General features: G+C 45.0%; 1 protein-coding gene and 1 gene segment (V, D, J or C); both read right to left on the bottom strand.

Annotated features, from left to right (window-relative positions):
- Positions 1-13,195, bottom strand: part of LOC144496004 (immunoglobulin lambda-1 light chain-like) — an 82,118-nt gene extending 68,923 nt beyond the window's left edge. For 3 of the 9 annotated variants that reach the window (XM_078216951.1, XM_078216952.1, XM_078216954.1), the window contains exons 1-2: positions 13,125-13,195; positions 12,744-13,041 (exon numbers count right to left, since the gene is read on the bottom strand). In XM_078216951.1, coding sequence (XP_078073077.1) covers positions 12,744-13,041; positions 13,125-13,158 — 332 coding nt within the window. In that variant the 5' untranslated portion in view covers positions 13,159-13,195. Of the gene's footprint in view, positions 1-10,983; positions 11,294-11,380; positions 11,498-12,743; positions 13,042-13,124 lie in introns of those variants that run through there. The other 6 variants (XM_078216950.1, XM_078216944.1, XM_078216945.1 and 3 more) reach the window with 4 other exon arrangements.
- LOC144496005 (T cell receptor gamma variable 5-like) lies at positions 4,097-5,174 on the bottom strand. The segment is given in 2 exon segments: positions 4,097-4,755; positions 5,119-5,174. Coding segments are annotated over 2 exon segments (564 nt in total).
- Positions 13,196-13,881: the final 686 nt, after the last annotated feature.

Below are 13,881 nucleotides of genomic sequence, written 5' to 3'. Positions count from 1 at the left end.
TATAGCATTGGTGGAAGGTACTGTGCGGTGAAGAGGTCTTGTTCGAACCTGTGCATGAAGATGTTGGCATATTGAGGTGCGAATTTGGTCCCCATGGCTGTTCCATGTGTCTGAATGAAGAACTGGTTGTTGAAGGTGAAGACATTCTGGTGCTGGATGAAGCGGATGAGATGCATCTGGAGATTGGCAGTTGTCGTCGTTGAGTACTGAGGCAGTTGCAGCAGTGCCATCATCATGGGGGATGCTGGTGTAGAGTGCCGAGACATTCATTATGACGAGGAGTGCTCCTGGTTCAACTGCTCCATGTGTGCTGAGTTTCTGTAGGAAGTCCGTAGTGTTGCAAGAAAAGCTGGGGGTTCTTTGTACAATGGGTTTCAGGATGCCCTCGACGTAGCCGGAGAGGTTCTCGCACAGGGTCCCATTGCCTGATACGATGGGACGGCCGGGTGTATTTGCCTTGTGTATCTTCGGGAGGCAGTAGAGATCTCCAACACAGGGTGTACCTGGGATGAGAGCACGGAGGGTGCTCTGAAGGTCTGGATCAAAGGTCTTGATCAGTCTGTTGAGTTGACCGGTGTGTTCTTTGGTCGGATCTGCAGGTAACTGTAGTGTTCCTCGTTGTTTAGTTGTCGGTACACTTCTTTGCAGCAATCCATTCTGTTCAGTATGACAATGGCCCCTCCTTTGTCTGCTGGTTTGATGACAATGTTGCAGTTGGTCTTGAGAGCGTGGATGGCGTTACGTTGTGCTTGGGTGATGTTCGGGGCTGTCCTGTGAGTGCGGCTGATGAATCTGGTATTGACGCACCTCCTGACGGCTTGGGCATACATGTCAAGTCGACGACAGATGGAACAGCCATGGGGACCAAATTCGCACCTCAATATGCCAACATCTTCATGCACAGATTCGAACAAGACCTCTTCACCGCACAGGGCCTTCAACCAATGCAATACACTAGATACATCAATGATATTTTCTTCCTTTGGACTCATGGTGAACAATCACTGAAACAACTATATGATGACATCAACAAGTTCCATCCCACCATCAGACTCACCATGGACTACTCTCCGGAATCGGTTGTATTCTTGGACACACGCATCTCCATCAAGGACAGTCACCTCAGCACTTCACTGTACCGCAAGCCCACGGATAACCTCACGATGTTCCACTTCTCCAGCTTCCACCCTCAACACGTTAAAGAAGCCATCCCCTACGGACAAGCCCTCCGATGCACAGGATGTGCTCAGATGAGGAGGATCGCAACGGACATCTCCAGACGCTGAAAGATGCCCTCATAAGAACAGGATATGGCACTCGACTCATCGATCGACAGTTCCGACGCGCCACAGCGAAAAACCGCACCGACCTCCTCAGAAGACAAACACGGGACACGGCGGACAGAGTACCCTTCGTCGTCCAGTACTTCCCCAGAGCGGAGAAGCTATGACACCTTCTCCGGAGCCTTAAACATGTCATTGATGATTTCAAACATCTCGCCAAGGCCATCCCCACACCCCCACTTTTTGCCTTCAAACAGCCGCACAACCTCAAACAGACCATTGTCCGCAGCAAACTACCCAGCCTTCAGGAGAACAGTGACCACAACACCACACAACCCTGCCACAGCAACCTCTGCAAGACGTGCGGGATCATCTACATGGATGCCATCATCTCACGTGAGAACATCATCCACCAGGTACACGGTACATACACTTGCGACTCGGCCAGCGTTGTCTCCCTGATACACTGCAGGAAAGGATGTCCCAAGGCATGGTACATTGGAGAGACCAGGCAGACGCTACGACAACGGATGAATGAACACCGTTCGACAATTACCAGGCAAGAGTGTTCTCTTCCTGTTGGGGAACACTTCAGCGGTCACATGCATTCGGCCTCTGATCTTCAAGTAAGCATTCTCTAAGGCAGCCTTCACGACACACGACAACGCAGATTTGCTGAGCAGAAACTGATAGCCACGTTCCACACACATGAGGACGGCCTCAACCGGGATCTTGGGTTCATGTCACACTATCTGTAACCCCCATGACTTGCCTGGGGTTGCAAAATCTCACTAACTGTCCCGGCTGGAGACAATCCACATCTCTTTAACCTGTGCTTAACCCTCTCTCCAATCACATTGTCTGTACCTTTAAGACTTGATGACCTGTAAAGACTTGCATTCCAACCATTATTTTATAAATTGGGTTTGTGCCTTTATATGCCCTGTTTGTGAACAGAACTCCCACTTACCTGACGAAGGAGCAGCGCTCCGAAAGCTAGTGGCTTTTGCTACCAAATAAGCCTGTTGGACTTTAACCTGGTGTTGTGAGACTTCTTACTGTGTTTACCCCAGTCCAACGCTGGCATCTCCACATCATGTCGGTCAAAGAAGACAGAGGGCAGCAATGGAAGGGTGCATTTCTGAATGGAGGGCTGTGACAAGTGGCGTTCCTCAGGGATCAGTGCTGGGATCTTTGCTGTTTGTAATATATATAAATGATTTGGAGGAAAATGTAACTGGTTTGATTAGTAAGTTTGCGGACAACACAAAGGTTGGTGGATTTGAGGATAGCGATGAGGACCATCGGAGGATACAGCAGAATATAGATCAGTTGGAGACTTGGGCGGAGAGATGGCAGATGGAGTTTAATCTGGACAAATGTGAGATAATGCATTTTGGAAGGTCTAACACAGATAGGAAATATACAATAAATGGCAGAACCCTTGAGAGTATTGATAGGCAAAGGGATCTGGGTGTACAGGTACACAGGTCACTGAAAGTGGCAATGCAGGTGGAGAAGGTAGTCAAGAAGGCATACGGCATGCTTGCCTGCATCGGGCGGGACATTGAGTTTAAAAATTGGCAAGTTATGTTGCAGCTTTATAGAACCTCAGTTAGGCCGCACTTGGAATATAGTGTTCAGTTCTGGTCAGCACACTACCAGAAGGATGTGGAGGCTTTGGAGAGGGTACAGAAAAGATTTACCAGGATGTTGCCTGGTATGGAGGGCATTAGCTATGAGGAGAGATTGGAGAAACTTGGTTTGTTCTCACTGGAATAACAGAGGTTGACTGGTGACCTGTTAGAAGTCTACAAGATTATGAGGGGCATGGACAGAGTGGATAGTCAGAAGCTTTTTCCCAGGGTGGAAGAGTCAATTACTAGGGGGCACAGGTTTAAGGTGTGAGGGGCAAGGTTTAGAGGAGATGTACGAGGCAGACTTTTTACACAGAAGGTGGTGGGTGCTGGAACTCGTTGCCAGGGAGGTAGTGGAAGCGGATATGGTAGTGACTTTTAAGGGCGTCTTGACAAATACATGAATAGGATGGGAATAGAGGGATATGGTCCCCAGAAGGGTAGGGGGTTTTAGTTAAGTTGGGCAACATGGTTGGTGCAGGCTGGGAGGGCCAAAGGGTCTGTTCCTGTGCTGTAATTTTCTTTGTTCTTTGTTATAAACCATTTGGAGATAAACATGCTATCACTAACAATTTGGGAAAATAATGGAAATCCACGATTTATTTCACTTCTGTTCCAGAATGGAAGGAAGGAAGAAAGAATTGTTAGTAAAGTGCGAGTATTGTTTATCAGAGAGTGCAATGGGAGATTCCGAATAAGGAATTGAAGTGGGACATTGTCCTGCCTGGGGAATGCATTAGATTGGACCACTGGAGAATAGTTGTTACTGAAAATCCACTAAAGCAATCACGGAAACTGATATTCCACTGGTTTGTGATGACGACCCATGGCATTTAGTATCTTTGGATACTTCGTCTCATTTTTAAGAATTCTCAAACAGATTAAAAACTGTTGACAATCTCACCGTAACGTGAGGAAACAGTTTGAAAAAACATGTGTCTCCTATTTAAATACAAAACCAAATGATTTGATTTGATTTATTATTGTCACATGTATTAGCATACAGTGAAAATTATTGTTTCTTGCGCGCTATACAGAAAAACATACCGTTCATAGAGTACAATGGGGAGAAGGAAAGGAGAGAGTGCAGAATGTCGTGTTACAGTCGTAGCTAGGAGGTGGAGACAGATCAACTTAATGCAAGGTCGGTCCATTCAAAAGTCTGATGGAAGCAGGGAAGAAGCTGTTCTTGAGTCGGTTAGTATGTGACCTCTGATTTAGAAATTATAAATGTTCACAGAAGAATCCGCCGTGTAATAAAAGGGAACAGCTTCACTGGGTGAAATAATTGATAAACTGTTTCGGAAAGAGATGCTACATCTCCTGTGCTATATTCCCGTTGTCCACGCGAATCTCCGGATTTAAAGCCGCAAATGCCGTTGTTTCCGTTTTAAATTTTGAAATAAAAGTTACTTCGGTGTTCCTTTTACAATCTGAAATTCCACCTAGAAAGATTTCACCTTTGCTCCGGGGACTCGCTGGGAGTAGCGGGGAGCTGTGAGGGGTTTGTGTAATGGGCTTCTTACCGTTGTTTCTCACTGTGGAGATCCAGTAAGCGCAGTAATAAATGGCCGCATCAGACAGCTCAATGTTATCGATTACAAGAAAGAATGAAGAGTCACTTTTCTCAGCTGAGAATTTGGGTGAGATTCCCGAATCCAACACCGCGTCGCTTTTGCTGTATCGGATTATTCTTCTGGGCGCCTGGGGAGCTTGGTGCTGGTACCAGTGGATGGTTTCTGTGCTTTGTGTCACGCATTGGATTTTGACCGTTGTAGTCTTAGGCTTAGTAATTGATACTGGAAACTGCTTCAAGACCTCTGCAAAACATTCACCTGCAAATAAAACAGAAAAGCCACATTGTTGTGAGGATAGCAACAACCACAAAGACAGCAGAGAAACTGTCTCGCGTGGCGGAAGGGCCGAAAAGCAGAGGATTTAAGCTGGTGGGTGACATGGGGTGTGGTTCGGGCTGCAGTCCCTGTGAAAGAGAGATTGCTGCTGGAGGCAGCGTCAAACAAGGCAACCTAGCAGACGCCAGAAGGGAAAACTATCGCAAAACTTTGGGGGAAAGAGGAGCTAGGCGTGGGATTGGCTGAGCTGCTCTTGCAGAGAGCCAACATGCAGATGACGGGCCGAATAGTCTTATTGAATGCTGTAACCGTTCGTTGATTCTGAGTGATAGCTGCCGCACTTACTGGGAGTAAGTATCAGCACAATAACCCAACAATGGAACGACATGATGCAGCAATGAAGATCGCGGTGCTTTCTGTTAAAGCAGGTGGTTAGAGAGGAAATGTCTCCACTCTCACACCCAGTTAATGAAAACGGTTCCGTTTCCTGGCGCTATCATCATCTGTACAGGACAGCAGCGATTCAAACCTATTGTAAACTATAGACGATGCACATTTTATATAACATTGAGATAATTAAATGATTCGATTTCGGTGCGTTTTTACTCCTATGAATGTCGTTTTGCAATCATTACTGACAACCACTGTTCGCTTTTAATCCTTTCCTTCTCTTTGTATGACGGCAGATGTCACTGCATTATCTTCATGGCGGGATTTACCTGCTATTTCCCAATTTCGCATTTTCTGGGCCTTTGCATTTATTTTTCACACTCCGTGAGGAATAAACCTGGCGGCAATTGTTTTCAGATTCTAGAAGTTTAATCAACGTCAGCTCAGTTGCAATATTAATCACTCAGTTATCATCAGTAATATAGATTTTCTGGTCATTTGTCACATTGTTGTTTGTTGAGCTTGGTGCCGGCTAATTAGCTGCCACTTTTCAACAGGGATTACTAAACGGTTTCATTGGCTGTAAAGCTCTAGGGATGTTCTGTGGTGGTGAAGGGTTCTCGAGAAACTGATATTTTTTTCATTATCAGCAGGAAGGTGGACTAAGAAGATAATAAAGGGAGAGAAAATAAACTACAAGGGCAAACTAACGAGGAATATAAACACTGATAATAAGAGTTTTAAAAAATATATAAAAAAGGAAGAGCGAGGTCAAAGTGAACATAGATCCATTAGAAAATGAATCTGAGGATCGAGGAAATGGCAGAGGAGTTAAACAGATATTTTGCATCAGTCTTTACGGTGGAAAATACTTTGAACATCCCGTCACTACTAAAGAATAAGGGGGAGGAATTAAAAACCATCGCCACCGCCAGGTAAGTAGTATCAGACAAACTAATGGGGCTAAAGGCAGATAAGCCCCTGGCTCTGATGGTTTGAATCCTCGAATCCTAAAGGAAGTAGCTACAGAGATAGTGGATGCATTGGTTGTAATTTTGCAAAATTCATTCACTTCTGGAGACGTACCGGAGGATTGGATAACTCCCAATGTGACACCCCTATTCAAACAGGGAAGGAGGCAAAAAGCAAGTAGCTAAAGGCCAATTACATCTATTGTTGGGAAAATGTTGGAATCAATTATTAAGGAAGTTTTAGTGGCACATTTGGAAAATCTAATCAAGCAGAGTCGGCATGGGTTTATGAAAGGGAAATCATGCCCAAATAATTTATTAGAGTTTGTTGAGGAAATCTCAAACAGAGTGGATAGAGGGGAACCAGTAGATGTGTTGTATTTGGACTTCCAGAAGGCGTTCAACAAGATACCTCACAGAAGGTTAAGTTATAAGATAGGAGTCCATGGTGTTTGAGGTAGTATATTAGTTTGGGTAGGAAATTGGCCACTGGGCAGGAAACAGCGAGTGGGAATAAGGGCTTTTTTTTCAGGTTGGTGGCCTGTAATGAGTGGTGTTCTATAGGGATCAGTGCTGGGACCGCAATGGTTTACAATATATATTTATGACTAGGAGGAATGTCCCGTAGCCAAATTTGCAAACAACATGAAAATAGGTGGAAATGGATACAAACAGTTTATAAAGAGATATTTATTGGTTCAGTAAGTGGGCAAAAAGGTTGGCCAATGGAGTATAATGTGGAAAATGTGAAGTTGTTCATTTTGGAACGGAGAACAAAAGAACTGAGTATTATTTAAATGAAGAAAAGCTGCAGAAAGTTGCAACACAAAGGGACTTGGGGAAAACTTGTGCATGAAACACAGAAAGTTAGCACACAGATACTGTAGACATTCAGGAAGGCTAACAGAATGTTGGTCCTTATTTCAAGGGGGTTGGAGTATAAGAGTCGAGAAGTCTTGCTACAACTGTGCAAGGTACTGATGAGACCACATCTGGAGCACAGGGAGCAGTTTTGGTCCCATTATTTAAGAAAAGGTATTATTTCATTGGAGACAGTTCAGAGAAGGTTCACCAGGATGATCCCCAGTATGGAGGAATTGTCTTATGAAGAAAGGTGAACAGGTTGGGACTCATTGGAATTTAGAAGAATGAGAGGTGATCTCATTGGAGCATATTGGATTCTTAAGGGACTTGACAGGGTAAATGCTGAGAGGATGTTTCCCCTCATGGGCAAGTCTAGGACCAGAGGTCAGTGTCTCAGAATAAAGGGGCACCAATTTAAGACTGAGGTTAGGAGAAATTTCTGCTCTCAGAGGGTTGAGAGTCTTTGAAACTCCTTGCCACAGAGAGCTGTGGGGGCAATGTCATTGTGTATATTTAAGGCTGAGATAGATAGATTTTTGATCAGTAAGGGAATCAAGGGTTATGGGGAAAGGGCAGGAAAATTGACATGAGGAATGTTGGATCAGCCATGATCTTATTGAATGGTAGAACAGGCTCAATAGGCTGAATGGCCTACTCCTGTTCTTGTTTCTTATTGTCTAAGGTGGGCTCTGGCTTTTGTGGTACACAATTCACAACAAATGCCTTTCTCTAGGTGTCATCTTTGAGAATGGCAGGAGATCATCATCATAGAAATCATAGAAACCCTACAGTGCAGAAGGAGGCCATTCGGCCCATCGAGTCTGCACCGACCACAATCCCACCCAGGCCCTACCCCCACATATTTACCCGCTAATCCCTCTAACCTACGCATCTCAGGACTCTAAGGGGCAATTTTTAACTGGCCAATCAACCTAACCCGCACATCTTTGGACTGTGGGAGGAAACCGGAGCACCCGGAGGAAACCCACGCAGACATGAGGAGAATGTGCAAACTCCACACAGACAGTGACCCGAGCTGGGAATCGAACCTGGGACCCTGGAGCTGTGAAGCAGCAGTGCTAACCACTGTGCTACCGTGCCGCCCAGTACACTAGGAGATGTAGGTAAACGTCGGTTGTGTTAGTTTGATTTCCATGAACCTCCAGACCTTATTGGAGAGAGGAAGCTAATAGAGTGTCCTGCCTTTTTAATGTGAAATATTTCCCTACATGAGCTGACAGTGGAATTTTGGGTCATTAAATGTTACATCACCGACAGAGGCCATTCGACCCATTCTACCTATGCTGCTTCTTTCAACAAGCTCTCCAATTAATACATGGAAACATAGAAACATAGAAACTAAAAGCAGGAGTAGGCCATTCGGCCCTTTGAGCCTGTTCTGCCATTCATTATGATCATAGCTGATCATCAAATTCAATATCCTGATCATCCTCCCCACCCCCCCCCAAACCATCCCCCCATATCCCTTGATCCCTTTAGCCCCAAGAACTAGACCTAATTTCTTCTTGAAATCAGACGTTTTGGCCTCCACTACTTTCTGTGGTAGTGAATTCCACACATAAGTTTTTATGAGGTCCCACTCACTCTTCTAAATGCAAATGAATGTAATCCTAACCAGCTAACTCTCTCCTCATAGAACAGACCTGCCATCCCAGGAATCAGCCTGGTAAACCTTTGCTGTACTCCCTCTATGGCAAGGACATCCTTCCTCAGATAAGGACACCAAAACTGTACACAATACTCCGGGTGTGACCTCACCAATTGCAGTAAAACATCCCTATCCCTACACTCAAATCCTCTCGCTCTGAAGGCCAATGTACCATTTGCCTTCTTACTGCCTGCTGCACTTACACGCTTACTTTCCATGACTGATGCACGAGGGCACTAAGGTCTTGTTGACTATCCACCTCTCTCAATTTACACCAATTCAAACAATAATCTGTCTTCCTATTATTGCTACCAAAGTGGATAACCTCACATTTATCCACATTAAACTGCATCTGCCATGCACATGCCCACACACTCAACCTGCCCAAAACATGCTGAAGCATCTCTGTATCCTCCTCACAGCTCACCCGCCCACCCAACTTTGTATCATTTGCAGCATCTGGGCGGCACGGCAGCACATGGTTAGCACTGCTGCTTGATGGCGCCAGGGTCCCAGGTTCCTGGCTTTGGGCCACTGTCTGTATGGAGTTTGCACGTTCTCTCCGTGTCTGCGTGGGTTTCCTCCAGGTGCTCTGGTTTCCTCCCACATTCTGAAAGACATGCTGGTTAGGTGCATTGACCCGAACAGGCGCCAGACTGTGACGACTAGGGGAATTTCACAGTAACTTCATTGCAGTGTTAATGTAAGCCTTACTTGTGACTAATAAATAAACTTTAAAAGAACTTTTAAAAAAACTTTTAAAATTTGGAGATAATACATTCAGTTCCCTCTTCCAAATCATTAATATATAATGTGAATAGTTGGAGTCCTTGCACAGGTCTCTACGGAACCCCACTAGTCACTGACCACCAATCAGAAAAAGACCCATTTATGTCAACTCTTTGCTTCCTATCTGCCAACCAATTTTCTACCCATCTCAAGACACTACCCGCAATCCTAGTGCCTTGTCTTTCTCCTATTTGAAAATTGTCCACTTTCAAATATTTTATCATAGAAACTAGAAGTAGCAAGAGGCCATTCGGCCCTTCAAGCCTGCTCCACCATTCATTTTGATAATGGCTGATCATCAAATTCAATAGCTTGATCCCCCCCTTCTCCCCAAATCCCTTGATCCCTTTAGCCCCAAGAGCGAAATCTAATTCCTTCTTGAAATCAGACAATATTTTGGCCTCAACTACTCTGTGGGAGTGAATTCCACAGGCTCACCACCCTCTGGGTGAGGAAATTTCTCCTCACCTCAGTTCTAAAATGTTTACCCCTTATCCTCAAACTATAACCCCTAGTTCTGGACTCCCCCACCATTGGGAACATTCTTTCTGAATCTACTCTGTCTAACCCTGTTAGAATTTTATAAGTTTCTAAGAGAAACCCTCTCACTCTTCTAAACTCCAGTGAATATAATTCTAACTGACTTAATCTCCCCTCATATGACAGACCTGCCATCCCAGGAATCGGCCTGGTAAATCTTCGCTGTACTCTCTCTACTTCCTTTAGAAAGTTACTATTGGAATTGCTTCTGCCACACTTTCAGACCAAAACTTGTCACACCAAATAAAAAATCATTAGCCCTCAGGTTCTCATCTAATGAAATCTGTGTGCTGTGACTGATGACTGATCTTGTTTACTCTATTAACAGCTTTCATCATTTTGGACACCTCGGTTAAATCTCACCAACCAGCAGTTCCAGCCTCACCAATTACTCCATCTAACTGAAGGCCTTTAGCCCTGGCATACTATCCTTCTGTACCTTCTCCAAGGGCCTTGAAATCCTTCCAAAAATATTTTGCCCAGAACTCCAGTGGAAATAATCATTAGTTTACAAATGTTTAGTATAATCTCGCTGCTTTTTACTCCGTGCCACTGTTTATTAAGCCCAGGATCTGATTTAATAGGAAGATTTTTGATTAAGCCACCGAATGTGAAACATGCCTCCTGAAGCTCAATGACATTCGGCCTGTTTCGCTGGCTATGATATCCTGAAAGTGGATGTGTGAATGATCAAATCTGTAGCCCCGCCAGGAGAACGCCGCCAGGGGAAACTCAAAACAACATGGGCAAAGCAGGTCCACCTCTACCAAAGCTAACCAGCTGGAAGTCAATATTCAGTCGAAACACATAGATCAAATTGACCGAGATTTCGTTCACAAGACATGACATAATCATTCATGGGTTTAGACGTAAAAGGCGAAAAGGCAAATCCCGCTGTGGTGTCGCTGCTGCTTTCCGGATGCGGGGAGGAGTTGAACCTCAAATGGTTCAGGGTTTTTGTACAAAGTGTGTATCTCTGTCCCGCACTGTGTAACCCAAAACGCACAATAATAAGTGGCCGCGTCCTCCGCCTTTATGTTTTGGACTGTGAGATAAAATTCACTGTCTTCATTCTTCCCAGCTTTAAACAATTCACCAAATCCCGGATCCCGGACTGTGCTTGTCCCATAATAGAGAATTCTGGTCGGAGCCTGGCCGGGTTTCTGGCGGTACCAGTGAAGGGGATCATTACTTGTGATCTGTGCACCGTCCACTTGGCATTGGAATCTACCGGTTTTACCCAGAGCTTTGGTAACGGATGGGATAATTTGTGTCAATGTTTGCGCATAATATCCGCCTGAGGAAAGAATACACACAATTACAAATAAACAGAGTGATGAATGAGACTGAATAACAGCATGATAACAACCTCAGAAACACGTACAAGGCAAAACATTCACCACAATGAGCCAGAATTGTAGAGACATGTTCACTCCACTGCTCAAGAACCATTCACTCAACCAGCTGCTGAGAAACTAAAAGGAATCGATTCACTTCCCTCAAGACAAACAGTGAGACATTGCTGGAGGTGTTGGACACGCCCCTTCCTCTCCCTCTGCTCTTTCCAGATACCCGGATGGGTGTTTTCAATAAAACAGAAAATGCTGCAACAGTTCAGCGAACCAGGCAGTTTCTGTAGAGACTGACACACACAGTTCATGTCTGAGATCCCTCAGTTTTCCCCAGAACTGGAAAATGTTACAGATGTAAGAAAAGTTTAGGCAAGTATAGAGGTAGGGAAAGGAGAGAGAGATACTCACAAGAGGGTAAGTTTGTCGTGGGGGTGGGCCACAGGTGAGGTTAAATATCAAAAGGGATGACGGTGCAAAGCAATGGAGTGAGTGACAGATCGGCAAGGAGGTGGAAATGCAACATTACCAAAAACTGGGTAAATGTGGCAGAGGTTAAAGCCTGAAAATATTGAACTCGGTGTTAAATGGAAAAGCTGTGGATAAATCCATCACTTGCAGCATTCTGATTGTTCCGGGCAAGTGAAGATGTGTGTTTCAGATAGACCTGAGATTCTTCTGAAATTCCAGCTTTCATTCCATTGAGAAAGTAAAGGATATGATTAACCGAGATAACTCCTTTTGGATGGTAGAAATGGGAAGAGGCCATTCAGCCCCTCGAACCTGTTCCGTTATTCAGTGTGACTGTGGCTGCTTTGCATTTCAGTTCCACTCTCCCGCCCGCCTTTGCTCCAGGTCTCTTTAATACTCTCTCACACACATATATCTCTCCATCACAGGCTTGCGAGTTTCATCCGAGCACCCAAGTCCACGGAGTTTTGGGGAAAGTGTTCTAGATTTCCTCTCCCCGCGGCGATGATGTTCAGTTATAACTTCATTGTAGGGAATAGTTTTCTGTATCTAATCCTCGCTATCTCTTCATCGTTTTAAATACCTCGATTAGATTGGTTTTCAATCTTCTAAACGCAAGGGAATGTGAGCCGAGTTTATGGAACCCGCCTTCGGAACTTAATCCTTTAGACACTGAATAAATGTGAGACTCGGGGGGAGAGGGGGGAGGGAGGAGGGGTTTGAAAACATAAAATACCAGCCACAAAACACGGCTGCTGACTTAAACCTCAGTCCCTGCCAGCTTTTGTCTGATAATGCCGCCTCTGATGTTCTTTGGGAAAGTTTAATACGTTTAGAGCGCTTTTTAAATGTAAGTTGTTGTGTGGCGAGTGCAGGGGGAGCGAGCTGGAGTGGGGTTTTTGTAAAGGGTTTCTGTCTCTAGTCAACACTGTGCTGTCCCAATAGGCGCAGTAATAAATAGCAGCGTCTTCCTCCGCGATGTTTTTGATTATTAGAGTGCACAACTTGTCTGTTTTATCGACTGAGAACCTCTCGTCGAAATCTGCATCCCGAATTTTCTTGGAATCATAATAAAGAACTCTGCGGGGCGCCTGCCCGGAGCGGTGCTGGTACCAATGCACCACAGTGCTCCCTCCGTCCACCAAACACTTAAACCTGGCAGTTTTCTTCATCTTGCTTACAAATGATATTGCTGTCTGAGTCAAAGGTCCCGCCAAACACCCATCTGGAAAAAAAATGCGCAATAATTATCTTATTTGAAAATGATGAAGATTATTGGACAGAATCAAATTAAATGCAAGAACATACAAGGCAAAACTAGCGCCACAATCGCCCAGAACATCGTGCAGTGACAGACTCGCTCGGTGCTCAGTTATTCCTCCAGATTAGAGGTATAAAGCATCCCTATCTCTCTCCCCGCCCCCAACCAGCCTAAAGCCGCGCACTTCCTGGGTCAGCGCAAAACCCGCCCAGTCGGCGCTCTCTCTATAAAATGTGAAAGGGTTACTCACAATGACAGTCGCCTCTTTTTATTGTTTTCATCCCTTTTGCCATCGCGGAAAGTGCTCATTCCAAATTATAATTTTAAAATAAGAGATGAATCGCTCCGAGTTGAAGAGTATCCTTAAAGGTGGCAGCACAGGTGGAGAGGGTGGTCAAGAAGGCATGTGGCATGCTGGCCTTTATTGGACGGGGCATAGAATATAAAAGTTGGCATATGATGTTGCAGCTGTACAGAACGTTGGTTAGGCCACATTTGGAATACTGCGTCCAGTTCTGGTCGCCACACTGCCAGTAGGACGTGGAGGCTTTGGAGAAAGTACAGAAAAGGTTTACCAGGATGTTGCCTGGTATGGAGGGTCTTAGCTATGAGGAGAGATTGGGTAAACTGGGGTTGTTCTCCCTGGAAAGATGGAGGATGAGGGGCGACCTAATAGATGTGTATAAAATTATGAAGGGCATAGATAGGGTGACCCAGGTCGGAGGTGACGAACACAAGGGGTCACGGGTTCAAGGTGAGGGGGGTAAGGTTCAACACTGATGTCAGGGGGACGTATTTTACACA

Source organism: Mustelus asterias, chromosome 7, assembly GCF_964213995.1.
Source record: "Mustelus asterias chromosome 7, sMusAst1.hap1.1, whole genome shotgun sequence".
Lineage (NCBI taxonomy): Eukaryota > Metazoa > Chordata > Chondrichthyes > Carcharhiniformes > Triakidae > Mustelus > Mustelus asterias.
Note: the sequence above shows the minus strand (reverse complement) of the source record. Positions and strands in the feature narration are given on the sequence as shown.